At 49.0% G+C, this 26,980-nt stretch overlaps 1 protein-coding gene across 2 annotated transcripts in view; it reads left to right on the forward strand.

Moving 5' to 3' along the window:
- Nucleotides 1-26,980, forward strand: part of tcea3 (transcription elongation factor A (SII), 3) — a 120,182-nt gene that overhangs the window by 51,869 nt on the left and 41,333 nt on the right. For both annotated transcript variants that reach the window (XM_038798786.1, XM_038798780.1), the window contains exon 7: nt 20,574-20,636. In XM_038798786.1, the coding sequence (XP_038654714.1) occupies nt 20,574-20,636 (63 nt within the window). The remainder of the gene's footprint in view (nt 1-20,573; nt 20,637-26,980) is intronic.

The following is a 26,980-nucleotide window of genomic DNA, read 5'->3' on the forward strand; positions in this document are numbered from 1 at the left end:
AAATTTAGAGTACCCAATTATTTTTTTCCAATTAAGGGGAAATTTAGTGTGGCCAATCTACCTATTCTGCACATCTTTGGATTGTGGGGCTGAGACCCACGCAGACACGGGAGAATGTGCAAACTCCACGCAGACAGTGACCTGTCATGGATTTAGGTTATTCCGGACCTGATAATACTCTATTACTAACCTATGCCCTAGGTTAACCTATCAAAAGAGGGAAACCTGTTTTCCTGCCAAGGCTCAGAATAGATCTCACAAAGGGAGAATGCTTTTCCAGGTCTCAAGTAGTTCAACAAGGTCTCAGTTACTTTTTATGGGGAGAGTTCAGATTTGTCACTCATAACTAAATCGATACTTCTTGAGGTCGTGGGTCCTATACCTATTCAGGGCTTCCGAAATGAGTGTCTATGAGATCAACCGTGAGATTAATTTTCACACAGTATGATTTTAATTAAAGTATCTTTAAAGACTTTGAACGTGATAATGACCCCCTCCGAGGAACAGTGGAGAACCTTCCAAGCGATTTTTCACAGTGCTCAGCAAAGGTTTATACCAACAAAAAGGAAGGACGGTAGAAAGAGGGAAAATCGACCGTGGATATCTAAGGAAATAAGGGAGAGTATCAAATTGAAGGAAAAAGCATATAAAGTGGCAAAGATTGGTGGGAGACTAGAGGACTGGGATATCTTTAGGGGGCAACAGAGAGCTACTAAAAAAGCTATAAAGAAGAGTAAGATAGAGTATGAGAGTAAACTTGCTCAGAATATAAAAACAGACAGTAAAAGTTTTTACAAATATATAAAACAAAAAAGAGTGGCTAAGGTAAATATTGGTCCTTTAGAGGATGAGAAGGGAGTTTTAATAATGGGAGATGAGGAAATGGCTGAGGAACTGAACAGGTTTTTTGGGTCGGTCTTCACAGTGGAAGACACAAATAAAATGCCAGCGACTGATAGAAATGAGGCTATGACAGGTGAGGACCTTGAGAGGATTGTTATCACTAAGGAGGTAGTGATGGGCAAGCTAATGGGGCTAAAGATAGACAAGTCTCCTGGCCCCTGATGGAATGCATCCCAGAGTGCTAAAAGAAATGGCTAGGGAAATTGCAGATGCACTAATGATGATTTACCAAAATTCACTAGACTCTGGGGTGGTCCCGGTGGATTGGAAATTAGCAAACGTGACACCACTGTTTAAAAAAGGAGGTAGGCAGAGAGCAGGAAATTATAGGCCAGTGAGCTTAACTTCGGTAGTAGGGAAGATGCTGGAATCTATCATCAAGGAAGAAATAGCGAGGCATCTGGATAGAAATTGTCCCATTGGGCAGACGCAGCATGGGTTCATAAAGGGCAGGTCATGCCTAACTAATTTAGTGGAATTTTTTGAGGACATTACCAGTGCAGTAGATAACGGGGAGCCAATGGAAAGCCTTTGACAAGGTGCCACACAAAAGGTTGCTGCATAAGATAAAGATGCATGGCATTAAGGGTAAAGTAGTAGCATGGATAGAGGATTGGTTAATTAATAGAAAGCAAAGAGTGGGGATTAATGGGTGTTTCTCTAGTTGGCAATCAGTAGCTAGTGGTGTCCCTCAGGGATCTGTGTTGGGCCCACAATTGTTCACAATTTACATAGATGATTTGGAGTTGGGGACCAAGGGCAATGTGTCCAAGTTTGCAGATGACACTAAGATGAGTGGTAAAGCGAAAAGTGCAGAGGATACTGGAAGTCTGCTGAGGGATTTGGATAGGTTAAGTGAATGGGCTAGGGTCTGGCAGATGGAATACAATGTTGACAAATGTGAGGTTATCCATTTTGGTAGGAATAACAGCAAACGGGATTATTATTTAAAAGATAAAATATTAAAGCATGCCACTGTGCAGAGAGACCTGGGTGTGCTAGTGCATGAGTCACAGAAAGTTGGTTTACAGGTGCAACAGGTGATTAAGAAGGCAAATGGAATTTTGTCCTTCATTGCTAGAGGGATGGAGTTTAAGACTAGGGAGGTTATGTTGCAATTGTATCAGGTGTTAGTGAGGCCACACCTGGAGTATTGTGTTCAGTTTTGGTCTCCTTACTTGAGAAAGGACATACTGGCGCTGGAGGGTGTGCAGAGGAGATTCACTAGGTTAATCCCAGAGCTGAAGGGGTTGGATTATGAGGAGAGGTTGAGTAGACTGGGACTGTACTCGTTGGAATTTAGAAGGATGAGGGGGGATCTTATAGAAACATTTAAAATTATGAAGGGAATAGATAGGATAGATGCGGGCAGGTTGTTTCCACTGGCGGGTGAAAGCAGAACTAGGGGACATAGCCTCAAAATAAGGGGAAGTAGATTTAGGACTGAGTTTAGGAGGAACTTCTTCACCTAAAGGGCTGTAAATCTATGGAATTCCTTGCCCAGTGAAGCAGTTGAGGCTCCTTCATTACATGTTTTTAAGGTAAAGATAGATAGTTTTTTGAAGAATAAAGGGATATGGTGTTCGGGCCGGAAAGTGGAGCTGAGTCCACAAAAGATCAGCCATGATCTCATTGAATGGCGGAGCAGGCTCGAGGGGCCAGATGGCCTACTCCTGCTCCTAGTTCTTATGTTCTTATGTTTATTGTGAAAATACTACCAATAGATACGTACTGAATTGCAGAGTTAAAGTATAAGTGGACTAAACAGTCCTTTTAGTTATCTACTAACATATTAACTTCTCTCAATAGAATGAGATATCTAAACATGGAAAAATCCTTAAAGCATCTCTATCAGTTCCTTAGTACATTTCTAAGAAGTCATTGCAAAACCATACTTACAACAGGTTTTGTCCGACGAGACAAGCTTCTGAGAGCAGAACTTTCTCTCTCCCTAGAGAGGGGGGTCAGGAGAAGAGAGAGTGTACTTCTGCTAAAATGCCTTCTTATATACATTAAACTTGCTTATCGGTTCAGGAAGGTATTTGTTACCTTGGCATTTATTGCTGGTTAATTACCTAATAACCAAATGGCTAATTGATGTACTATCACTGGTAAATCTTTTAATGGTTGTAGTGTCTGTGTAATTGTCCAGGGTTCTAAGATGTATTGGCAAGGGAGGGACCGTTTGGTGCCTGTCTCTTTTCAGGGTTGAAATTCTCTCCAGATATCAAAACAGACTCTTTTTGTGAAGGTGTTATCGTAAGTGTCCAAAAGTAAAGTTTGAGAAGGATTTGTGTGTTTGTATATCTGTTCTTATATTATGAATACTTCTATGTAGGGGGGGCAGGGGTGGCGGGGACTTGGGGGGGCAAATATACATTTGGGTGCCGGGGAGATAACCACAGTGTGTGACACCTGGCCGGGTCGCGTGCCGCTGTCGCCCGCCTTTCCCGGACGGCTCTCGCCGCCGTCCCCCGCTCGCCTCCGCTGCTCCTCCCGTCCTCCATCCCCAACCTCCTCGTTCCCCGCTCCTGGAGATGTCATGTACGTTTTGCCACCCCGTGCCTTCCTTCCGGCTCCCGTTTCCCTGCCCCCCGCCCCATCCCGCTGGTTCTCCTCTCCTGTCCCCCCCCCCTCCCTCCACGGTTCGCCCCTCCCTCCTCAGGTTCAGCTGTCTCCCTCCTCTCTCCCCCCCCCCTGTGGTTCGCCTTTCTTTCTTCAGGACTAGCCCCCCCCCCCCCCCCCCCCCCCCCCTCCCAGTCCCTCTCTCCCTTTCATGCCTTGGCTACCCTCCCCTGATTTTTGACTAAGTGCCCCTGATTTTTGGCTACCTGGCTATTCTTCCTCTTGTTCGTTGGCCACAAACAGGTCCCGGAACATTCGCGTGAATGGCTCCCATGTTCTGTGGGAGCTGTCGTCCGACCCTCGGATGGAGAATTTAATTTTCTCCATTTGGAGAGATTCCGAGAGGTCGGACAGCCAGTCTGCAGCTCTGGGCGGTGCTGCTGACCGCCAGCCAAACAGGATTCTACGGCGGGCAATCAGGGAGGCAAAGGCAAGGGCGTCCGCCCTCCTCCTCAGGAATAGATCTGGCTGGTCTGAAACCCTGAAGACCGCCACTTTTGGGTATGGCTCCACCCTCACCCCCACCACTTTGGACATAGCCTCGAAGAAGGCTGTCCAGTACTCCAACAGTCTGGGGCAAGACCAGAACATGTGGGCGTGGTTGGCCGGGCCTCTTTGGCACCGTTCACATCTGTCCTCCACCTCCGGGAAGAACCTACTCATACGGGTTCTTGTTAGGTGGGCTCTATGTACCACTTTTAGCTGCGTCAGGCTGAGCCTTGCGCACGTGGAGGTGGAGTTGACCCTATGCAGTGCTTCGCTCCAGAGTCCCCATCCTATCTCAATCCCCAGGTGGTCCTCCCATTTCTTTCTTGTTGCGTCCAGTACGGTGTCGGCCCTTTCTGTCAGTCCGTCGTACATGTCACTACAGTTCCCTTTATCTAGGATACTTGCGTCCAGTAGGTCTTCCAGTAGTGTCTGTCGTGGCGGTTGTGGGTACGTCCTTGTCTCCTTTCGTAAGAACAATTTGAGCTGCAGATACCGTAGCTCGTTCCCCCTGGCTAGCCGAAATTTCTCTGTCAGTTCGTCCAGTGTTGCAATCCTGCCGTCCGTGTATAGGTCCCTGACTGTCAGTGTCCCTCCGTCCTGCCTCCGCCTTTTGAAGGTGGCGTCAGTCAATGCTGGTGTGAACCTATGGTTGTTGCAGATGGGAGCTTTGTCAGACATTTTGGTCAGGCCAAATTGCTGCCGCAGTTGGTTCCAGGATTGGTGGGTGGCTATCACCACCGGGCTGCTGGAGTGTTTTTTGGGTGGGGATGGGAGTGCTGCCGTGGCGAGGGCCCGGAGGGAGGTCCCCACGCAGGAGGCCTCCTCCGCACGCACCCACTCGGCTTCAGGCTCCTGGATCCATCCCCTTACTCGCTCGGCTGTTGCCGCCCAGTGGTAGAATTGTAGGTTTGGGAGGGCTAGCCCCCCCGCTGGATTTTGTTTTTTGTAGGACCTTCTTTGGGATCCTAGCATTTTTACCCCCCCCCCCCATACGAACGCCATGATTAGTTTGTCCAGCGCTTTGAAAAAGGCCTTGGGGATGTAGATCGGAATGGATCTAAACAGGAAGAGGAACCTGGGAAGTACGTTCATCTTGATCGTCTGGACTCTCCCGCGAGGGAGAGTGGGTGTGTGTTCCATCTTTGCAGGTCCTTTTTTACTTCCTCCGTCAGACTGGTGAGGTTCCATTTGTGGATCCCTTTCCAGTCATGGGCTATTTGGATCCCCAGGTAGCGGAATTTGTGTCGGGCTTGTTTAAACGACTGTCCCGTTAGTGCTGCCTCCCCCCCCCCCCCCCCCCCCACCACCACTTGCGGGTGTACTGGGAAGATCTCGCTTTTGCTCATGTTGAGTTTGTAGCCCGAGAAGGCTCCAAACCCTTTCAGGAGCGCGATGATTCCGTCCATGCTGTTCTGTAGGTCCAAAATGTAGAGGAGCAGGTCATCTGCATAGAGTGAGACTCTGTGCTCTCTGCCTCCCCTTCGATCCCTTTGCTGCCCTGAGCGCGATTGCTAGCGGTTCGATCGCTAGGGCGAACAGCAGCTGGGACAGTGGGCATCCTTGTCTGGTGCCCCTGTGCAGTTGGAAGTATTGGGAGTTGGTATTGTTGGTCCGTACGCTCGCCATGGGAGCGTTGTATCGGAGCTTTACCCAGGAGGCGAATCCTATTCCAAGCCTGTACCGCTCCAGTACCTCTATGAGGTATTTCCATTCGGCTCTGTCGAAGGCCTTTTCTGTGTCCAAGGAGACGATCACCTCTTCTGTTCTCTCCCCAGAGGGGGTCATTATCACGTTCAGCAGGTGCCTGATGTTCGAGGTAAGCTGTCTACCTTTGACGAAGCCCATCTGGCCCTCTGTGACCACCTCAGGTACACAGTCTTGTGGACTGTGCCAAAATCCTTTTGGCCAGTATTTTGGCGTCTGCGTTTAGCAGTGAGATGGGTCTGTATGACCCACATTCCGTTGGGTCTTTGTCTTTCTTAGGTATCAGCGAGATTGAGGCCTGTGCTAGCGTGGGTGGCAGTGTGCCCCTAGTTAGTGAGTCTGTGAACATCTCCCGCAGGTGCGGGGCCAGCGCTGTCGCGAATTTTTTGTAGAAGTCCGCCGGGAATCCGTTCGGTCCCGGCGCCTTCCCCGTTTGCATGGAACTAATGCTGTCCATGATCTCTCCCAGTGCTAGTGGTGCTTCCAGGTCCCGTTTTCTGCACTCCCCCACAACTGGAATGTCCAGTCCATCAAGGAACCGTTTCATCCCAGACGCCCCCATTTGGGGCTCTGAGGTGTACAGCTCTAGGTAGAAGGCCATGAAGGTTTTGTTAATCTTTTCTGGTTCCGTTTCCAACGGGCCTCCGGTACCCCTGATTTGTGCAATTTATCTGGTGGCTGCCTGCTTTCTCAGCTGGTGTGCCAACAGGCGGCTGGCTTTGTCTCTGTGTTCGTACAGGGTCCCGCGCACCTGGCGGAGTTGGTGCACTGCTTTCCTGGTGGCGAGCAGGTCAAAGTTCCTTTGTAGTTCTTTCCTCTCCGCCAGGAGCTCTACGGTCGGGGCCTCGGAGTATTTACGGTCTACCTCCAGTATGGAGTCAACCAGCTGCTGGCTAGCCACCCTTTCCTCCCTATCTCTTCGTGCTTTGAAAGCGATGATTTCCCCTCTTAGTACGGCCTTTAGCGCTTCCCAGAATGTGGAGGAAGAGACCTCCCCGTTTTGGTTGTTCTCCGTGTACTCTGCTATGGCCCACGCTATCCTTTCGCTGAAGGCCTTGTCAGCTAGTAAGGCACCGTCCAACCTCCATGTGGGGCGCTGGGCCCTTCCCGTCTCTAGCCGCACGTCCATGTAATGTGGAGCGTGGTCTGATATCACAATTGTGGAGTACTCCACTTTGTCTATCCCTGGAAGCACCGTCTTCCCCACCACAAAGAAGTCAATTCTGGTGTATATGTTGTGTACTGGGGAGAAGAAGAATTCCTTCTCCAGGTGGGCGAACCTCCAGGGGTCCACCGCTCCCATCTGCTCCATAAAGTGACTGAGTTCCCTTGCCATGCTTGAGGTTTTCCCCGTTTTGGGGCTTGATCTGTCCTTCTTTGGGTCCTGTACACAGTTGAAGTCCCCCCCCCCCCCATAATTAGTCGATGCGTCCCTATGTCCGGGATTTCTGCCATGGTCTTTTTGATGAAACTCGTGTCATCCCAGTTGGGCGCGTACACGTTGACTAGTACCCATCCAGGGCCCTGCTGACCATGACGTACCGCCCCCCCCCCCCCCCCCCCCCCCCCCCCCCAGGTCTGTAACTGTCCTTGTCGCCCTAAACATCGTCCTCTTGCCAATCAAGATCGCCACCCCCCTGGCCCTTGTCCCATAGCAGGAATGGTAGCTTTGTCCCACCCAGCCCTTCCTTACCCGCAGTTGGTCCTGCTCCCTCAGGTGCGTCTCTTGGAGGAAGACTATGTCGGCCCTCATATTTCTGAGGTGGGTGAGGACTCTAGATCTCTTCACTGGGCCGTTAAGTCCCTTTACGTTCCAGGTGACTATCCTGGTGGGGGGCTTCTACCCCCTCGCTCCTGTGCGATTAACCATACTTATCTGGTAGATGCGCCACTGCCCTCTGGGGTTTCCCTTTGTTGGGGGGCCGTCCAGGATGGCCGCTATTGCTGCTCTCTGCACGCGGTCGGGTCTTTGCGCTCCGGGGTTTCCCCTTGTCTCGGGGGCACCTGCCATGGCCGTCCACTGTGTGTCCGCCACGCGGGTAGTCCCCTGCACTCTGTGGTCTCCCTTCGCCCAAAGACTGTACTGGGTGGGTGCTTGCAGCAGTTCCTTGTTTCGGGTCCTTGGTTGTGGCATTTTGTAGTCCTGTTCCTTTTCTAGCCTCCTTTGTCCCTCCTTCCCTGCATCCCCCCTCCCCGGTCTCTTGCTCCCTGTGTACCCCTCCCCACCCCCCGGTCTCTCCCTTCTCCCTCCTGCCCCCATTTGCTCTCCTGGCTCTGACGGGTGTACCCCCCATCCCCTGCCTGGCACCTTCCCCCCTGTTGGGGGCGCTCTGCGGCCCTGCTTTGTTGCGTGCCCCCGGCACTAGCTTTCTTGGTCGTACGGTGGCCCCCCTCTCGGGGGTTATTGTCTCACTTCTCCCCCGCCTAGCCTCTACGGTTTTCTGCCCGTTCTTCTCCCATCCTACCCTGCACTCATCCCGCTTGCTCTCCCTTCTCCATTGCTCTCGTTCCCTCGCGCTGGGACCTGGCCTCCCAACTGGAGTGGTCCCACGGCAGTGGTTTGTTTTTTGTTCTGGGTGTTCTTGCTGTGGTGGGGGCGGTGGGGCCTGGCCTTGCCTCGCCCCTCCCCACCCCCCGTCGGAGTGTCATTGCCCCTTGCCAGGGGCCCATCGTCACTACCCTCACTGCTGGTTTTCCAGCATCCTTTGCCTCAGCGGGGGCTGTAAAGAAGTGCTCCCTGTTTTGGTATGTGACCCAGAGTTTCCCCCGTGTCATTGATCTGCAGGTAGTTCTGAATACATTTCCTCAGCCGCTCGCACACCCCTTCATCAGCCAAAAGTCCCACATCTAACCTCCGTTGTGGGCGCTAGTTACTGTCTTTACTAACCTGCAGGTCAACCCAGTGCGGAGCATGGTCTGAGATTGTAATCGCCGAGTACCCCGTGACCACCACCCCCGTCAGTAAAGCCCTGCTCAAAATAAAGAAATCAATCCGGGAGTGCACTTTATGAGCACGTGCGAGTAGAAGGAGAACTCCTTCACCCTCGGCTGCCCAAATCTCCATGGATCCCCCCCCCCCCATCTGCTCCATGAACCTTTTTAGTTCCTTTGCCATTGCTGGCACCCTGCCCGTTTTCGAGATTGACCGGTCCAAGCCAGGGTCAATAACTGTGTTGAAGTCCCCTCCCATGACCAACCTGTGCGAATCCAGGTCTGGTATCTTCCCCAGCATCCTCTTTATAAACTCCACATCATCCCAATTTGGCTCATACACATTTACTAATACCACCTGCACTCCCTCCAGTTTGCCACTTACCATAATGTACCGACCTCCCACAACCGAGACTATTCTACCCGCTTCAAACACCACCTGCTTATTGATCATCCCCTCTAGTCTAGTCCTGAGTGAAAGACCTGATTGACCCAGCCTTTCCTCAATCTAATCTCGTCAGTTAGCCTAAGGTGCATCTCCTGACACATTACCACTCCCGCCTTCAGTCCCCGAAGATGCGCGAACACACGTGCCCTCTTGACTGGCCCATTTAACTGTCAAACATTCCAGGTGATCAGCCTAGTTGGGGGGCTCATGCCCCCCCCCCCCTTCAACGATCAGCCATCCCCTTTTCTGGGCCCGCCTCCAGCCCATGCTCTGCGCCTCCACTGGCCTGCCCCCAGGAAGCCTCCACCCCCAACCTCCTATCTGTCCCTTAGCCAAGGCCCTCCCTCGTCAGCAGAACATTTACCCACCTCCCGTCCCCCCCTCGTAACAACACTCTGTAACCCAACCCCTTTAATAAACCCCACTGCGCTTTGGCGACTAAGCCCGCCCAGCTAGCTTGGTGGCCCCCATCCCTGGCGACAGATAGTCTCCCACCTATTGTTCCCTCCCCTCCCCCCGCTCATAGAAACATACTCCAACATCAAACAATCCCCACACAATTGCCCAACAGAAAAACGCCAACATCTAAACAAGCACACCTCCATTCCCAACAGTGCAAATGAAAACCTTAACTCACTCAGCTCTACCGCTGGTCCCAAATCAATGCAAATTACAAACAGCTTCCACAAAACAAAAAACGAGAAACTTTAAAAAAAAAAAGACCAGAAAAACAACAAAAAACAAGAACGTTGCAGCAAAGTTCAAAAGTTCTCAGTCCACCATCAGTCCTTTCCTTTTCGCGAAGTCCAGCGCATCCTCAGCGACTCAAAATACAAGTGCTGTTCCTTGTGCGTGACCCAGAGACAGGCTGGATACAACAGTCCGAACTTCACCTTTTTCTCAAAAAGGAATGACCTAATCTGGTTGAAGCCTGCTCTTCTCTTAATGGGCAGCATGGTAGCATGTTCTATGTTCTATAGTGGTTAGCATCAATGCTTCACAGCTCCAGGGTCCCAGGTTCGATTCCCGGCTGGGTCACTGTCTGTGTGGAGTCTGCACGTCCTCCCCGTGTGTGCGTGGGTTTCCTCCGGGTGCTCCGGTTTCCTCCCACAGTCCAAAGATGTGCGGGGTTAGGTGGATTGGCCATGCTAAATTGCCCGTAGTGTCCTAAAAAGTAAGGTTAAGGGGGAGTTGTTGGGTTACGGGTATAGGGTAGATCATTGCTCGGCACAACATCGAGGGCTGAAGGGCCTGTTCTGTGCTGTACTGTTCTAAATTCTAAGTTCTCCTGGCCACCTCCACACTGCGGTCTTGGTAAACCCGCAGGATACTATTGTCCCACTTGCAGCTCCGTGTCTGCTTGGCCTACTGTAGAATGCGCTCCTTATCCCAGTACCTGTGGAATCTCACCACCATTCCTCTCGGGCGGGGGGGTCCCCCGTTCGCGGCTTCCTCGCGAGCGCTCTTGTGAGCCCTGTCCACCTCCAAGAGTCGGGAGAATGTCCCCTCCCCCAGCAACTTCTCAAACATACCCGCTATGTATGCCCCAGCATCCGCTCCTTCAGACCCTTCCGGGAGCCCACCGATTCTCAAGTTCTGCCAGCGGGACCGATTCTCTAGGTCCTCCACCTTCTCCTGTAACCTTTTCTGCTGGTCTCTCAGCATTCCCACCTCCAGCTCCACCGCAGTCTGATGTTCCTCCTGCTCAGCCAGCGCCTTCTCTACCTTCTGGATCACCCGATCTTGGGCGTCCAATCTAACCTCCAGCCGCTCAATTGACTCTTTTATCGGGTCCAAGCAGTCCCGTTACTGCTTGGTAAAGCCTTCCTGAATAACGTGCATCAGCTGCACGGTTGACCGCTGGGTCGACAAACCAGAAGTCCGGTCCTCCGCCATGCTGTCTCCCGCTGCAGCTTCAGTCCAAGCCTTCTCTGTCTGTCTGTTTCTGCCTTTATGAGCACTTCTAGTCATCCTCTCCATGCACCAATGTGGGAATTCAGTACACAATTGCCTCTGTCATCAGTCTTACAATTCAAGTTCGGTAGAAAATCAGGGGAAAAGACCTAAACGTCCGGCCAGAGCGGAGCCACCAAATGTGAGACTTACTCCTTCATAGCCGCCACCGGACGTCTTGCTTGACTAACTTGATGATGTCATTAGAAGAGCTGATAAGGATAGTGCAGTTTATGTTGTGTATATGGACTTTTGGAAGGCATTTACCAAGTGCCACATAATAGCCATGTTAGCAAAATTAAAGCTCATGGGATGGTAACATGAATACAAAATTGGCAATGGGGCAGAGAACGAAGAGTGGGGGTGAACACTTATTTATCAGACTGGATAGACTACGTGGTAAACGTCGGTATTAACACGATTGCAGTTTTCAGTCTATTTTAATGGTCAGAACTTGGGTATACAATGCATAACTTCAAAGTTTTCCAACAGCATGCAACTCAGATGTGAATGTAGGAGGGTTGATCAGTAGGTTTGCAGATGATATGAAAATTGGTGGGTTAGTAAATAGTGAGGAGGATAGCTTTCGATTACAGGAGGATATATAGACGGGCTGGTCAAATGAGCTGATCAGTAGCATGGAGTTCAATCCGGATAAGTGTGAGGTGATGAACTTATGCAGGACAAACGGGACAAGGGGATACCTGATAAACGACAGGACCCTGGGAAGCATCGAGGATCATAGAGATCTTGATGTGCATGTAGGCCGGTCCCTTAAGGTATACATTTAAGGAGAGGATAGATGGATTTTGGTCTCCCGGGGAATTGAGGTACATGGGCAGCAGGCGGGAAAAATGAGTTGAGGCCCAAGATCAGCCATAATCTCATTGAATGGCGGAGCAGGCTTGCATGGGCTGCGTGGTCCTCCTGCTCTTATATCTTGGGTGTACAAAACCAAGGATGATGTGGAGATTCACCTGAGGAAGGAGCTGCGCTCCGAAAGCTCGCGTTTGAAACAAACCTGTTGGACTTTAACCTGGTGTTGTAAGACTTCTTACTGTGCAAAACCAAGGATGCCATACTTACCTGTTATGAAACACTGGTTAGATCTCAGTTGGAGCATTGTGACCATTCTCGACCCACTACAGGAAGGATGTTAAGGCCGTGGACAGGGTGCAGAGAAGATTTACAAGAATGCCAACAGAGATGAGGGACTCGTGTAGAGAGTCTGGAGAAGCAGGGTTCTTCTCCTTGAGAGTAGAGAAGGTTAAGATGAGATTTTACAGAGGTGTTCCAAATCCTTATTTGTTTTGATAGGATAAATAAAAGGAAAATTTCCAATGACGGTAGGTCACAAATTTAGGATGAATGGAAATAGGACAAGCGGTACATGAGGAAATATTTCCCTCCCCTGACTCCCATATATACTCTCTCGATTCGAACAAAAACTGTCAATAAATCAAACAAAGATGTCGGGGGTGACAGCCACTGGTGAGGCACTGTGACTAAAACAAAACGTCAAAAGGAAAATTAACTAACTAACTAACTAACTAAGCCAAAATGTCATTATCACCGGTTGATGGTACACTCCAGGCTGCACAGCACCCACCTTTCAGCACAGATTAGGGTTACAGTCTCATGATGGGGATGGATTATTTCGGGATGAGATCAGAAGAAATTTATTTTCTCAAAGGGTTGTGAATCTTCTAAATTCTCAACGCCAGCGAGTTGGAGATGCACCATCATTAAGGTAGCAGAGCAGGTGGATATAGTGGTTAAGAAAGCTTATGATATACTTGCCTTTATTAGCCGAGACATAGATTTTAAGAGCAGGTAGTTTATGTTGGAACTGTATAAAATTTTGGTTAGGCCACAGCTAGAGTATTATGTCAGTTCTGGAATCCACATTATAGGAGGGATGTGATAGCACGGAAAGGGAGCAGAGGATATTTACCAGGATGTTGCCTGGGTGGAGAACGTTAGTTCTGAAGAGACGTTGGAGAGAGTTAGATTGTTTTCCTTGGAACAGAAGAGACTGAGGTTGGACATAATTGAGAAGTATAAAATTATGAGGGGCATAGAGATAGGGTAGACAGGAACAAACCTTTCCCCCTGGTGGAGGGGTTAATGACTAGGGGGCATAGATTTAAGAACAAAGAAGAATAAAGAAAAATTACAGCACAGGAACAGGCCCTTCGGCCCTCCAAGCCTGTGCCGATCCAGATCCTCTATCTAAAACTGTCGCCTATTTTCTAAGGATCTGTATCCCTCTGCTCCCTGCCCATTCATGTATCTGTCTAGATACATCTTAAATGACACTATCGTGCCCGCCTCTACCACCTCCGCCGGCAATGCGTTCCAGGCACCCACCACCCTCTGCATGAAGAACCTTTCACGCATATCACCCTTAAACATTTCCCCTCTCACCTTGAACTCGTGACCCCTAGTAATTGAGTCCCCCACTCTGGGGGGGGGGGGGGGGGAGAGATTCTTGCTGTCCATTTTGTCTATACCTCGCATGATTTTGTAGACCTCAATGAGGTCCCCCCTCAACCTCTGTCTTTCTAATGAAAATAATTGTAATCTACTCAACCTCTCTTCATAGCTAGCGTCCTCCATACCAGGCAACATCCTGGTGAACCTCCTCTGCACCTTCTCCAAAGCATCCACATCTTTTTGGTAATGTGGCGACCAGAACTGTACGCAGTATTCCAAATGTGGCCGAACCAAAGTCTTATACAACTGTAACATGACCTGCCAACTCTTGTACTCAATACCCCTTCCGATGAAGGAAAGCATGCTGTATGCCTTCTTGACCACTCTATCGACCTGCGCAGCCACCTTCAGGGTACAATGGACCTGAACACCAGATCTCTGTACATCAATTTTCCCCAGGGCTTTTCCATTTACTGTATAGTTCGCACTTGAATTGGATCTTCCAAAATGCATCACCTCGCAATTGCCTGGATTGAACTCCATCTGCTATTTCTCCGCCCAACTCTCCAATCTATCTATATTCTGCTGTATTCTCTGACAGTATCCTTCACTATCTGCTACTCCACCAATCTTAGTATCATCTGAAAACTTGCTAATCAGACCACCTATACCTTCCTCCAGATCATTTATGTATATCACAAACAACAGTGGTCCCAGCACGGATCCCTGTGGAACACCACTGGTCACAGTTCTCCATTTTGAGAAACTCCCTTCCACTACTACTCTCTGTCTCCTGTTGCCCAGCCAGTTCTTTATCCATCTCGCTAGTACACCCTGGACCCCATGATACTTCACTTTCTCCATCAGCCTATCTTGGGGAACCTTATCAAATGCCTTACTGAAGTCCATGTATATGACATCCACAGCCCTTTCCTCATCAATCAACTTTGTCACTTCCTCAAAGAATTCTATTACGTTGGTAAGACATGACCTTCCCTGCACAAAACCATGTTGCCTATCACTGATAAGCCCATTTTCTTCCAAATGGGAATAGATCCTATCCCTCAGTATCTTCTCCAGCAGTTTCCCTACCACTGACGTCAGGCTCACCGGCTATAATTACTTGGATTATTCCTGCTACCCTTCTTAAACAAGGGGACAACATTAGCAATTCTCCAGTCCTCCGGTACCTCACCCGTGTTCAAGGATGCTGCGAAGATATCTGTTAAGGCCCCAGCTATTTCCCCTCTCACTTCCCCCAGTAACTGGGATAGGTCTCATCCGGACCTGGGGACTTGTCTACCTTAATACCCAACACATCCTCCCTCCTTATGCCGACTTGACCAAGAGTAATCAAACATCTATCCCTAACCTCAACATCCGTCATGTCCTTCTCCTCGATAAATACCGATGCAAAGTACTCGTTAAGAATCTCACCGATATTCTCTGACTCCACGCATAACTTTCCTCCTTTGTCCTTGAGTGGGCCAACCCTTTCTCTAGTTACCCTCTTGCTCCTTATATATGAATAAAAGGTTTTGGGATTTTCCTTAACCCTTTTGCTAAAGATATTTCATGACCCCTTTTAGCCCTCTTGATTCCTCGTTTCAGATTGGTCCTACATTCCCGATATTCTTCCAAAGCTTCGTCTGTCTTCAGTCGCCTAGACCTTCTGTATGCTTCCTTTTTCCTCTTAGCTAGTCTCACAATTTCACCTGTCATCCATGGTTCCCTAATCTTGTCATTTCTATCCCTCATTTTCACAGGGACATGTCTGTCCTGCTCTCTAATCAACATCTCTTTGAAAGCCTTCCACATATCAAATGTGGATTTACCTTCAAATAGCTGCTCCCAATCCACATTCACCAGCTCCTGCCGAATGAGTTGGTCTTCCCCCAATTGAGCACTCTTCCTTTAGGACCACTCTCGTCTTTGTCCATGAGTATTCTAAAACTTACGGAATTGTGATCACTATTCCCAAAGTAATCCCCGACTGAAACTTCAACCACCTGGCCGGGATCATTCCCCAACACCAGGTCCAGTATGGCCCCTTCCCGAGTTGGACTATTTACATACTGCTCTAGAAAACCCTCCTGGATGCTCCTTACAAATTCTGCTCCATCTAGACCTCTGACACTAAGTGTATCCTAATGTTGGGAAAATTAAAATCTCCTATCACCACCACCTTGTTGCTCCAAAATCTTTCCATAATCTGTTTACATATTTGTACCTCTATCTCACGCTCACTGTTGGGAGGTCTGTAGTACAGCCCCAACATTGTTACCGTACCCTTCCTATTTCTGAGCTCTGCCCATATCGCCTCACTGCTCGAATACTCCATGGAGCCCTCCTTCAGCACAGCTGTGATATCCTCTCTGACCAGTAATGCAACTCCACCCTCTTTACCTCCCTCTCTCTCCCGCCTGAAGCATTGATATCCTGGGATATTTAGTTGCCAATCCTGCCCTTCCCTCAACCAAGTCCCAGTAATAGCAGTAACATCATACTCCCAGGTACTAATCCAAGCCCTAAGTTCATCTGCCTTACCTACTAAACTTCTTGCATTAAAACAAATGGACCTCAGACCACCAGTCCCTTTGCGTTCATCATCTGCCCCCTGCCTACTCTTCCCCTTAGTCACGCTGACTTCATGATCTAGTTCCTTACAGGCTTTAGTTACTACCTCCTTACTGTCCACTAACCTCCTCATTTAGTTCCCATCCCCCTGCCACATTAGTTTAAACCCTCCCCAACAGCGTTAGCAAAAGCACTCCCAAGGACATTGGTTCCAGTCCGGCCCAGGTGTAGACCGTCCAATTTGTAGTAGTCCCATCTCCCCCCGAACTGGTCCCAATGTCCCAAAAATCTGAACCCCTCCCTCCTGCACCATATCTCAAGCCACGCATTCATCCTGCCTATTCTTTCATTTCTACTCTGACTACCACGTGGCACTGATAGCAATCCTGAGATTACTACCTCTTGAGGCCCGACTTTTTAACTTGGCTCCTAACTCCTTAAATTCTGCTTGTAGGACCTCATCCCGTTTTTTATCTATATCCTTGGTGCCTATATGCACCATGACAACTGGCTGTTCACCCTCCCCCTTCAGAATGTTCTGCAGCCGATCCGAGACATCCCTGACCCCTGCACCTGGGAGGCAACACACCATTCGGGAGTCTCGTTTCCGACCACAGAACCGCCTATCTACTCCCCTTACAATTGAATCCCCTATGACTATAGCCCTTCCACTCTTTTTCCCGCCCTTCTGTACAGCAAAGCCCGTCACGGTGCCATGAACCTGGCCTTCCCCTGGTGAGCCATCTCCCCAACAGTATCCAACACGGTATACCTGTTTAGGGGGAAGATGACCGCAGGGGACACCTGCACTGCCTTCCTGCTTTTTCTCTGCCTTTTGGTCACCCATTCACTTTCTCCCTCAGCAATCCTAATCTGTGGTGTGACCAATTCGCTAAACGTGCTATCCACTACCTCCTCAGCATTGCAGATGTTCCAAAGTGAGTATATCCACAGCTCCAGAGCCATCATACAGTCTAACAAGAGCTGCAGCTGGACACACTTCCCGCACGTGAAGGAGCCAGGGACATCAGCCACGTCCGTGAGCTCCCACATTGAGCAAGAGGAGCATTACACTGGTCTGCGATCTCCTGCCATTTTTTATCTTAAACTTAACTTAGTCTGTGGGCAGCACGGTAGCATTGTGGATAGCACAATCGCTTCACAGCTCCAGGGTCCCAGGTTCGATTCCGGCTTGGGTCAATGTCTGTGCAAAGTCTGCACATCCTCCCTGTGTGTGCGTGGGTTTCCTCCTGGTGCTCCGGTTTCCTCCCACAGTCCAAAGATGTGTAAATTAGGTGGATTGGACATGATAAATTGCCCTTAGTGTCCAAAATTGCCCTTAGTGTTGGGTGGGGTGACTGGGTTATGGGGATAGTGTGGAGGTGTTAACCTTGGGTAGGGCGCTCTTTCCAGGAGACGGTGCAGACTCGATGGGCCGAATGGCCTCCTTCTGCACTGTAAATTCTATGATCTATGATCTATGAACTATAATATCAAATAATAGATAAATGAAAAAGAAAAAAAAAAGAAAAATTGTTACCAATCACACAATTAAAAAAAAAAAAATAGAAATAGAAAAACTTTACCTTATCAACACCCCTCCAGGAAAAGAAAAACTACTTACCAGTCACCAGCCAATCACTTACCTGCTGGCTGTGACGTCACGGTTCAACTTCTTTCTACTTCTACCTAGCTCGAGTCTCCCTCTTGATCTTTACTTGGCTGGGATCCTTACAGTGATTGTTTTTTTTGGTTAGAGGAGTTGGTAGGGAGGGAATCACTGAAGAAGTGTTTGGGGTTTAACTGTCACTTGACAACAGCTCCTCCACAAACCACCTTCTGGATACAGTGACCACAATGCACTTTTGCAAATTTTCCCCGCAACAGCCAATCAGCGGCTCAGCTGTGCTGACCCCTGCTGGATGCTTGACTTCACTTGAACACGGAGGGTGTCTTGCTCAGGTACACCTTCTGGATACAGTGACCGCAATGCACTAATTCAAATTTGCCCTGCAACAGCCAATCAGCGGCTCCGTTCTGCTGCCCTCTGCTGGATGCTTGCCTTCACTTGAATACGGAGGGTGTCTTGCTCAGGTACACCTTCTGGATACAGTGACCGCAATGCACTGATGCAAATTTTCCCCGCAACAGCTAATCAGCGGCTCCGCTCTGCTGCCCTCTGCTGGATAAGGTAAGGGGCAGGAGGTTTTGAGGGGATGTGAGGAAAAACCTTTTTACCCAGAGGGTGGTGAGAGTTTGGAGTTCGCAGCCTGAAAGGGTGGTGGAGGCAGAGATCCTCATAACATTTAAGAAGTATTTAGATCTGCACTTGTGATCCCAGGGCATACAAGGCTAAAAAATGGGATTATAATGGTTCGGTGGTTGTTTCTGATTGGTGCAGACACGATGGACCGAAGGGCCTTTTTTGTGCTGTATGATTCTATGACTATGGAAAGCTATTTCTTTGTTGCTAGTGTGGTTAATTCTGTGATTAAATTTAAGTTTGTTTTAACATAAGGATACTTATTTGTCACTGCTATCACTCCTGTGATTCAGTAATATTTCCTCACCGTTTTACAAATTGAAAATAGTTGTGTTCTCGTTCGAGATCCGAACACACTTTAACCATACAATCTGCGTGTGATTTGGATGAATAATAATAATAATCTTTTATTGTCACAAGTAGGCTCACATCAACACTGCAATGAAGTTACTGTGAAAAGCCCCTAGTCGCCACATTCCGTTGCCCGTTCGGGTACACAGAGGGAGAATTCAGAATTCCCAGCCTGTACAGAAACTGAACCCGTGTTGCTGGCCTTGTTCTGCATCACAAATCAGGGTCTAGCCCACTGAGCAAGACCCTTGTTGTCGATTTGTCTCTACTACTTGGACTTTTCTGTGGCTCTGTACCAATTAGGGCAATCGGTGGATTTGCCTTCTTTCTATATTGTCTGTGTCCAAATGTTTAGAGTCGCCAGGTATCGAATGATACCAACCACAAGTTTCAACCGGCTATCGATCAAAGAGCCAAGCAACAGTTAGTTAGTTCAAGGTCAAGGGTACTTTATTTACAGACAATCAATCATGCAACATAAACACTACTAGTCAGCTACACCTATTACTAAGACAACCTGTACTTGGCTTCGGGCACCCGGTTTAGGTCAGAAAACAGTGGCCGCTGTTCAATTCTGGATCTCTCGGGTTCGAAGGAGTAACTGCTGCTCAGCTGGGCTCATCTGTCTGGTAGCGAGTGTTGAACTTGGACTTGCTTCTGATGTTGCTGCAGTTGGCGATGGCCGTGACTGGGGTACCAAGGCCAAGAGAGAGCAAACATATGGTGAACTCTTCTTCTTATACTCGGGGGGTTTTCGCGCTCTTTTTGGCGGTCCTTCGATTTGGGCCTTACTAATTGGGTGATCTCTGATCACTCCGTTCGATTCCTTAACCAATTAGTGGGCGGGGATCTGGATGGCTGGGCGTGCCCAAGTGGTCATTGATGCTGTTGTTTGTGTTTCCCTTTGACAGGGAGTGGCCCCGAAATGTTGGGGACTGTCCCGGTTGCTGGAGTACCAGTCCTTTCTGTTGGGGGAAATCACCTGCTAATCGGCCTGATAAACATGCTAATGGGACGGAGTTTTGATGCTGTCTGGACTTTGCTGAAAAATATGCGTTTCAATCTCTGAGCCTGCCTGACTCTTGGCTTGCCCATTTTATCCATCAGTCTTTGCGAGTTGCTCTGTACTTAGTTGGAAGTGGCCATGTCAGATGGCTACACCCTTTACCCCATTTTAGGTTGCTTCTCCAAAACATGAGTCCTTCCATCATCCCCTTAACAGTGCCTAGCTATTTCCAACATATACCCGCAGCAGTTACATAGACTATAGTTACACTGTCTTCAGACTCCAAAAAAAGTTGAGGCATATTCTAGGCTTGTACCATGCATGCATGCTTGGACAATTGGCAGGCAATATGAGTAAACATCATGCAACAATTCATAAATGCAATAAAATTGCTGCACTTTCAGGGGCTTTAGGTATGGACAATATTTGAAAGTGGCTTGCTGCTAAGTTGTCGAAGTGGATGTTGTCCCCATCCCGATTCTTAACCTGGATTTTTGGAAAAATACAGGAAAACCAATATTAGTTCTGGAGTTGTATTGCTGCCCTGAACAGTGCAGTATTATTTTTTTAAATATAAATTTAGAGTACCCAATTGTTTTTTTTTTCCAATTAAGGAGCAATTTTGCATGGCCAATCCACCTAACCTGCACATCTTTGGGTTGTGGGGGTGAAACCCACGCACACACTGGGAGAATGTGCAAACTCCACACAGGCAGTGACCCAGGGCCGGGATTCAAACCCGGGGCCTCAGCGCTGTAGGCTGCAGTGTTATTGCTGCAGTATAACTATTATACAGTATAACTATGCAGTATAACTATAAGTGGCAGTAAACTATTGCCTATTTGTACTCCTCGAGAGTTTTATGAAATGGTTCTTATACTTTTCAGGAGAAACTCCTCAAGCTCTATGTCACCTTTGTCCAGGATGAACTCTACAGATGCCGAAGAGAGGTAGGACCAGCTCTATTTCTTTCTTTATGAAAGGGGAAATGACGTTTTTCAGGCAAACGTCTCAAACGTATGAGTAGCAGAAAAATGCAACCTTTGTCAAAATGCACCAAGACTTGAAATATGTATGACATTTGTCGAGATGATTGTGATGTATTGACTTTTATTCTTCAACAATGAAGGTAAAGCAAAAATTTTAAAGTTTTCTTTCCATGATTGGGTATGTGTTTAAACTATTGCAGAATGATTTTGAAAACATATATAACCTTATTGAAGTTGTGGGCAATTAAGAAGTTTTATTCCCTGCTATATTGCTGAGCTTTCATATTTCTGTGATATTCAAGAGACATTGACAGTCTGTTTCTTGACTTTATTCACAGATTGTGACAATTCAACACCGTTTTGTTGCTGACACAGCTCAATGCTAACTAGTTCTGCTTCTCCCAGCATCTGGCCTGTACATGTAAATAGAAAACACAGTGATTAACATCTGTGAAAAAGAAATCTGCCCATTAGTTTAATGACTCATTTCCAAGATTTGTTGGTGCTTTGCATGTATGAATAACTCCAACTCCTCTCCCTGCCCCCAATCTAATCTGGTAGCACTAACCTGTGCTGGAGTGTAAGCTTTATAAAGGCAATTGCAACTCCTCTGGTTCTTCTGTAAATGTGAGTTTAGACAGTGAGTCTCGATGGGGAAATTTGAGCCGGATCTTGTCCTCATTTGAACTGTCTTAGTAAAAGTCCTGGACGTTGATTTCTTGATTCAGAGCCAAATGCCTTTTGCGAAAGAATGGGTGTTGTGTATTATATAGCATTTTATTCGATCTCTTGGAACCATTCTGTCCAACAACTTGGACAGTATCTTTAATTGTAATATCCTGTTCCAAAATGCTTTCCGGGAGCGCAAGGTATGACTGTCAATGATGAGGCGAAGGAAGTGATGTGCACAAAAGAATTACATAGACTTTTTAAAAAAATGATTTTATTCAAAGCATTTAACATATATATACACAATACAGAATATCAGAAGAATGACACATCAACCCAATAAACCACCGCAGCCCTTCAAGTCCAACTGACACCAAAATGGCACGATGGCACAGTGGTTAGCACTGCTGCCTCACAGCTCCAGGGATCCGGGTTCAATTCCAGCCTCGGGTGACTGTGTGGAGTTTGCATTTTCTCTCTGTGTCTGCGTGGGTTTCCTCCGGGTGCTCCGGTTTTCCTACCACAGTCAAAAGTTGTGCAGGTTAGGTGGATTGGCCATGATCAATTGCCCTTAGTGTCTAAAAGGTTAGGTGTGGTTACTGGGTTCTGGGGATAGGGTGGAAGCGTGGGTTCAAGTAGGGAGCTCTTTCCAAGGGCCGGTGCAGACTCGATGGGCCGATTGACCACCTCTGCACTGTAAATTCTATGAATTATGATCACCCCGTCACGTCTCTCCTTCCCCATTTTAACTGGCTCTCCCCCGCACCCCCCCAAACCACTCCTCCCCCTTGCTGCCCCTTCAATTTTCCTTGCACAAATCGATGAACAGTTTCCACCTCCGGGTGAACCCCTCTACCGAACCTGCAGAGCAAACTTTTTATTTTAAATTTATTGTACCCAATTCTTTTTTTCCCCAATTAAAGGGCAATTTAGCATGGCCAATTAATCCACCCTGCACATCTTTTTGGGCTGTGGGGGTGAGACCCATGCAGATAGGGAGACGATGTGCAAACCTGACATGGACAGTAACCCGGGTCCGGGATTGAACCCAGGTCCTCGGAGCCGTGAAGCAGCAGTGCTAACCACTGTGCCACCGTGCCATCCCGCAGAGCAAACTTGAAGTTCCAACCTCCATGAATTCTGCAAGGTCGTTCACCCACACCGTCGGCGACTCCAAGACCCTCCAGCCCAACAAAATCTGTCACCGGGCTATCAGGGAGGCAATGTCCAATACATCGGCATCTCATACCCCTGTATTCTTGCGTCTTCTGACACACCAAATTTCGCCACCTCCGCACTTGGAGCCACCCCCAACCCAGCACCTCTGACATCACATCTGAGAACCCCTGCACAAACCCCCTCAGTCTCAGACACATCCAGAACATTCGGCTGTGGTTCGTGCCCCCCGCCCCGCCCCATGCACACCCACTCCTATCTTCCATCTCCGCAAAGAACCTGCTCATCCTCGCCACCGTCATGTGGGCCCTATGCACCAGTTTAAACTGGATGAGGCTAACCTCATACACAATGAGGATGCATTCGCCCTCTACAAGGCCTCTGCCCATGTCCCAGCCCATACCTCCCTACTCAACTTGTCCTTAATATCCTCCACTGGGGCACCCTCCCTCTCCATAAATTCCTTGTGAATATTCGACACCCTCCCCTAGCTCATCTTTGGATCACAGTTTGTCCTGCATCACTGGAGGTGACACCCCTGGAAATGACGGCACCACTCTCCTCATGAAATCCTTCGCCTGCATGTACCTAAATCCATTCCCCTTGGACAGCTCATACAATTCCTCCAACTCCTCAAGCCCCGTGGATTTGCCTCCGATAAACAAGTCACTGAAATACACAATCCCCACCTGCCGCCACCCGCGAAACCCCACGTCCAGCCGAGCCGGCTCAAACCTATGATTGTCGCAGATCGGTGCCCACAACGCCGAACCTTCAAGCCCAAAATGCTGCCTACATTGCCCTCACACCTTTAAAGCCAACATCACCACTGGGTTCGCACAGTACCTGGCTGGTGAGAACAGCAAAGATGACCACAACAATGCACTCAAACCCGTTCCCCTACACAATGCCGCCGCCTCCACCCGTTCCCAGACCGACCTCTCCTCCACAGTCCACTTCCTCACCATCACAATATTCTCTGCCCAATAATAAGTTTTTTCAAATAAATATTTTTATTCTCCTTTTTCACATATTCATCATATTTACAACAACAAATAATTAACAATAACACCAAATACAATGGCAATCACCTCATCCCACCCACCCTCAAACAGCTCCCAACATTTTGAATACAAATCACCAATGAAAAATAATCATCATTAATTTGTACATTCCAACCCCCCCCCCCCAAATATTCAATGCCATCCAATTTGTGAAAATGCATGATGAACAAGGCCCATGAGTTGTAGGACCCTTCCATCCTCTCCCTCAACTCTAACTTTACTTTCTCGAGGGTTAGGAACTCCAGCGGGTCCCCCCCGCCCCCCCCGCCACGCCGAGGCACAGGGCGGAGAAGTCGACCTCCACCCCAACAGCATCCTCCTTCGGGCAATCAGTGATGTGGAGGCTAAGACATCTGCCTCCGCACCCGCCTCCAAACCCGGCCTATCCGACACACCAGATATGGCTTCTAGGGGACCTGATTCGAGTCTCACATACACCATCCTTGAGATTACCCGAAAGACCTCCATCCAATACCCTTCCAGTTTTGGGCGGGACTAAAACATAGGTACATGATTTGCGGGGTCCCCCAACAGCACTCTCAAACATCCTTCACCCCCTCAAAAAGTCGGCTCATCCTCACCCTTGTGAGGTGCGCCCTATACACCTCCTTCAACTGTACCAGCCCCAACCTCTCGCATGAAGTTGACACTTCACAGCACCTCCGCAGCACCTCACATCACAACCTCTCCTCCATGCCCTCGCCCAACTCTTCCTCCTACTTTGCCTTAATCCCATCCAGTGATACCTTATCTTCTGCCAGAATAACTCCATAAATCGCCGACACCACCCCTTTCTCCAATCCCCCTGCCGCTAATATCTCTTCCAACAGTGTGGGGGCCGGTGCAATCGGAAAGCTCTGTACCTCCTTTCTGGCAAAATTTCAGACCTGCATATATCTAAACATCTCCCCCTGCCCCAACCCATATTTCTCCCTCAGTGTCTCCAACTTCTCAAGCTGGCCTCCCAGAAACAAATCCTTTAATGCTCTAACTCCCCTCTCGGGCAGCACGGTAGCATGGTGGTTAGCACAATCGCTTCACAGCTCCAGGGTCCCAGGTTCGGTTCCCGGCTGGGTCACTGTCTGTGCGGAGTTTGCACGTTCTCCCTGTGTGTGCGTGAGTTTCCTCCGGGTGCTCCGGTTTCCTCCCACAGTCCAAAGATGTGCGGGTTAGGTGGATTGGCCATGCTAAATTGCCCGTAGTGTCCTAAAAAAGTAAGGTGGGGGGGGGCGGTTGTTGGGTTACGGGTATAGGGTGGATACGTGGGTTTGAGTAGGGTGTTCATTGCTCGGCACAACATCGAGGGCCGAAGGGCCTGTTCTGTGCTGTACTGTTCTATGTTCTATGTTCCTCCCAGCTCCGAAAATTCCCATCCCTCCTCCCAGGTTCAATCTATGATTCCCTCGAATCGGCATTTCCCTTGACCCTGCCCACAACCTAAAGTGCTGGCGCAACTGTTTCCAGACCCTGAGCGTCGCCACTTTCACCGGACTCCCCGAGTATTTCCACGGGGCCATTGGGAGCGACGCTGTTGCCAAAGCCCTCAACCCTGACCCCCTGCATAGACTCTCCTCCATTCTAATCCGCTGGGAGTTCCCCCCCCTTCCCCTAACCCAGCCCCGCACCTTTTCAGCATTATTAATAATACAGTAAATTCAGGAGACCCAACCCCCCCCCCCCCCCCCGACTGCCGTCCTCTCTGCAAAGCACCTTCCTGTTCCAGGCCACCTCATATTATTCGTCCGGACACTCGCCCCGGGCTCCATGTAAAGTAATTTTACCCAATCCACAAATCGCTATCAAATACCTCCACTCTATCCGGTCAAACGCCTTCTTGATGTCCAGCGCTACTACGACCTCTGTCTCCCTCCCCTCCGCAGGTGCCAGAACTACATTCAAAACCCTCCTAACGTTTGAAAAAAGCTGCCTCTTTCTTACAAACCCCATCTGAGCTTCCCCTATCATCTTCGGGAGGCACTCCTCCAGCCTACTCACTAAGACTTTCCCCAGCACCTTTTGCATCTACATTCAAGAGTGAAATGGGCCTATACGACCCACACTCTGTCGGATCTTTATCCTTCTTGAGCAACAAGGAGATTGATGCCTGCCCCAAAGTCTATGGGAACACCCCCTCACTATCGCCTCCTCAAGCATCCCCACCATCGGCGGCGCCAGCTTATTCCTAAATTTTTTATAGTACTCCACCGGAAATCCATCCGGCCCGGCTACCCCACTGCATCCTCCCAATCGCATCCTTTATCTCCTGCTCCCCTATTACCCCTCCAATGTGGTCCTAAAATTCCTTCCTCAACCTCGGATACGCCAAACCATCCAGGAATTCCTGCATTCCGCGATCCTCCCCCCGGTGGTTCTGACCTATACAACCTCTTGTAGAACTCCTCAAAAACACTATTCATCTCATCCGGAGCCCCCACCAACTTTCCCTGTCCCATCCCGAACCTGAACAATTTCCACCTTCCGAAGTTGACCTGCCAGCATGCGTTCCACTTTCTCTCCATACTCGTAGACCACTCCCCTCGCCCGCCTCAATTGGGTCCAATAATAATTTAATAAATCCGGCTACGCCAGTATCGCTCCCCCCCCCCCCCCCCCCCCCCCATTCCAAAAACGCCCACCGCGCCTGCAGGACCTTACCTGCCCACACATACCCCGAGATCAGCCCGTTGAATTTCCTAAAAAAAGACTTGGGGACAAAGATAGGGAGGTTCTGAAACACAAACAAAAACCTAGGCAGCACCGTCATTTTCACTGTCTGCCTCCTCCCCGCCAGTAACAGTGGCAAAACATCCCACCTCTTAAAGTCCCCCTTCACCCCCTCCATCGATCGAGCCAAGTTCAATCTATGCAGCTGGGCCCAGCTCCACGCTACTTGAATACCTAGGTACCAAAAGCTCGTCGCCACCATCCTAAATGGCAGCCCCCCTAATCACCTTTCTTGCCCTCTAGCATCGAACAGTCCAAAGATGTGCAGGTTAGGTGGATTGGCCATGCTAAAAATTGCCCGTAGTGTAAGGTTAATGGGGGGATTGTTGGGTTACGGGCATACGGGTTACGTGGGTTTAAAGTAGGGTGATCATTGTTCGGCACAACATTGAGGGCCGAAGGGCCTGTTCTGTGCTGTACTGTTCTATGAACACCTCGCTCTTCCCATGTTCAATTTATATCCCGAAAACCAGCCAAATTCCCCCAAAATCTCCATAATCCCCACAATGTTGCCAATTGGGTCCAAGATATATCATAACAAATCATCCGCATATAGCGAAACCCTATGATTGGCACCCCTCTGCTCAATTTCGCGACGTCCCAAGCGCCATTGCGAACGGCTCTATCGTCAATGCGAAATGCAACGGGAGAGTGGACACCGCTGTCTTGTCC

Source organism: Scyliorhinus canicula, chromosome 1, assembly GCF_902713615.1.
Source record: "Scyliorhinus canicula chromosome 1, sScyCan1.1, whole genome shotgun sequence".
In the NCBI taxonomy this organism is placed as follows: Eukaryota; Metazoa; Chordata; class Chondrichthyes; order Carcharhiniformes; family Scyliorhinidae; genus Scyliorhinus; species Scyliorhinus canicula.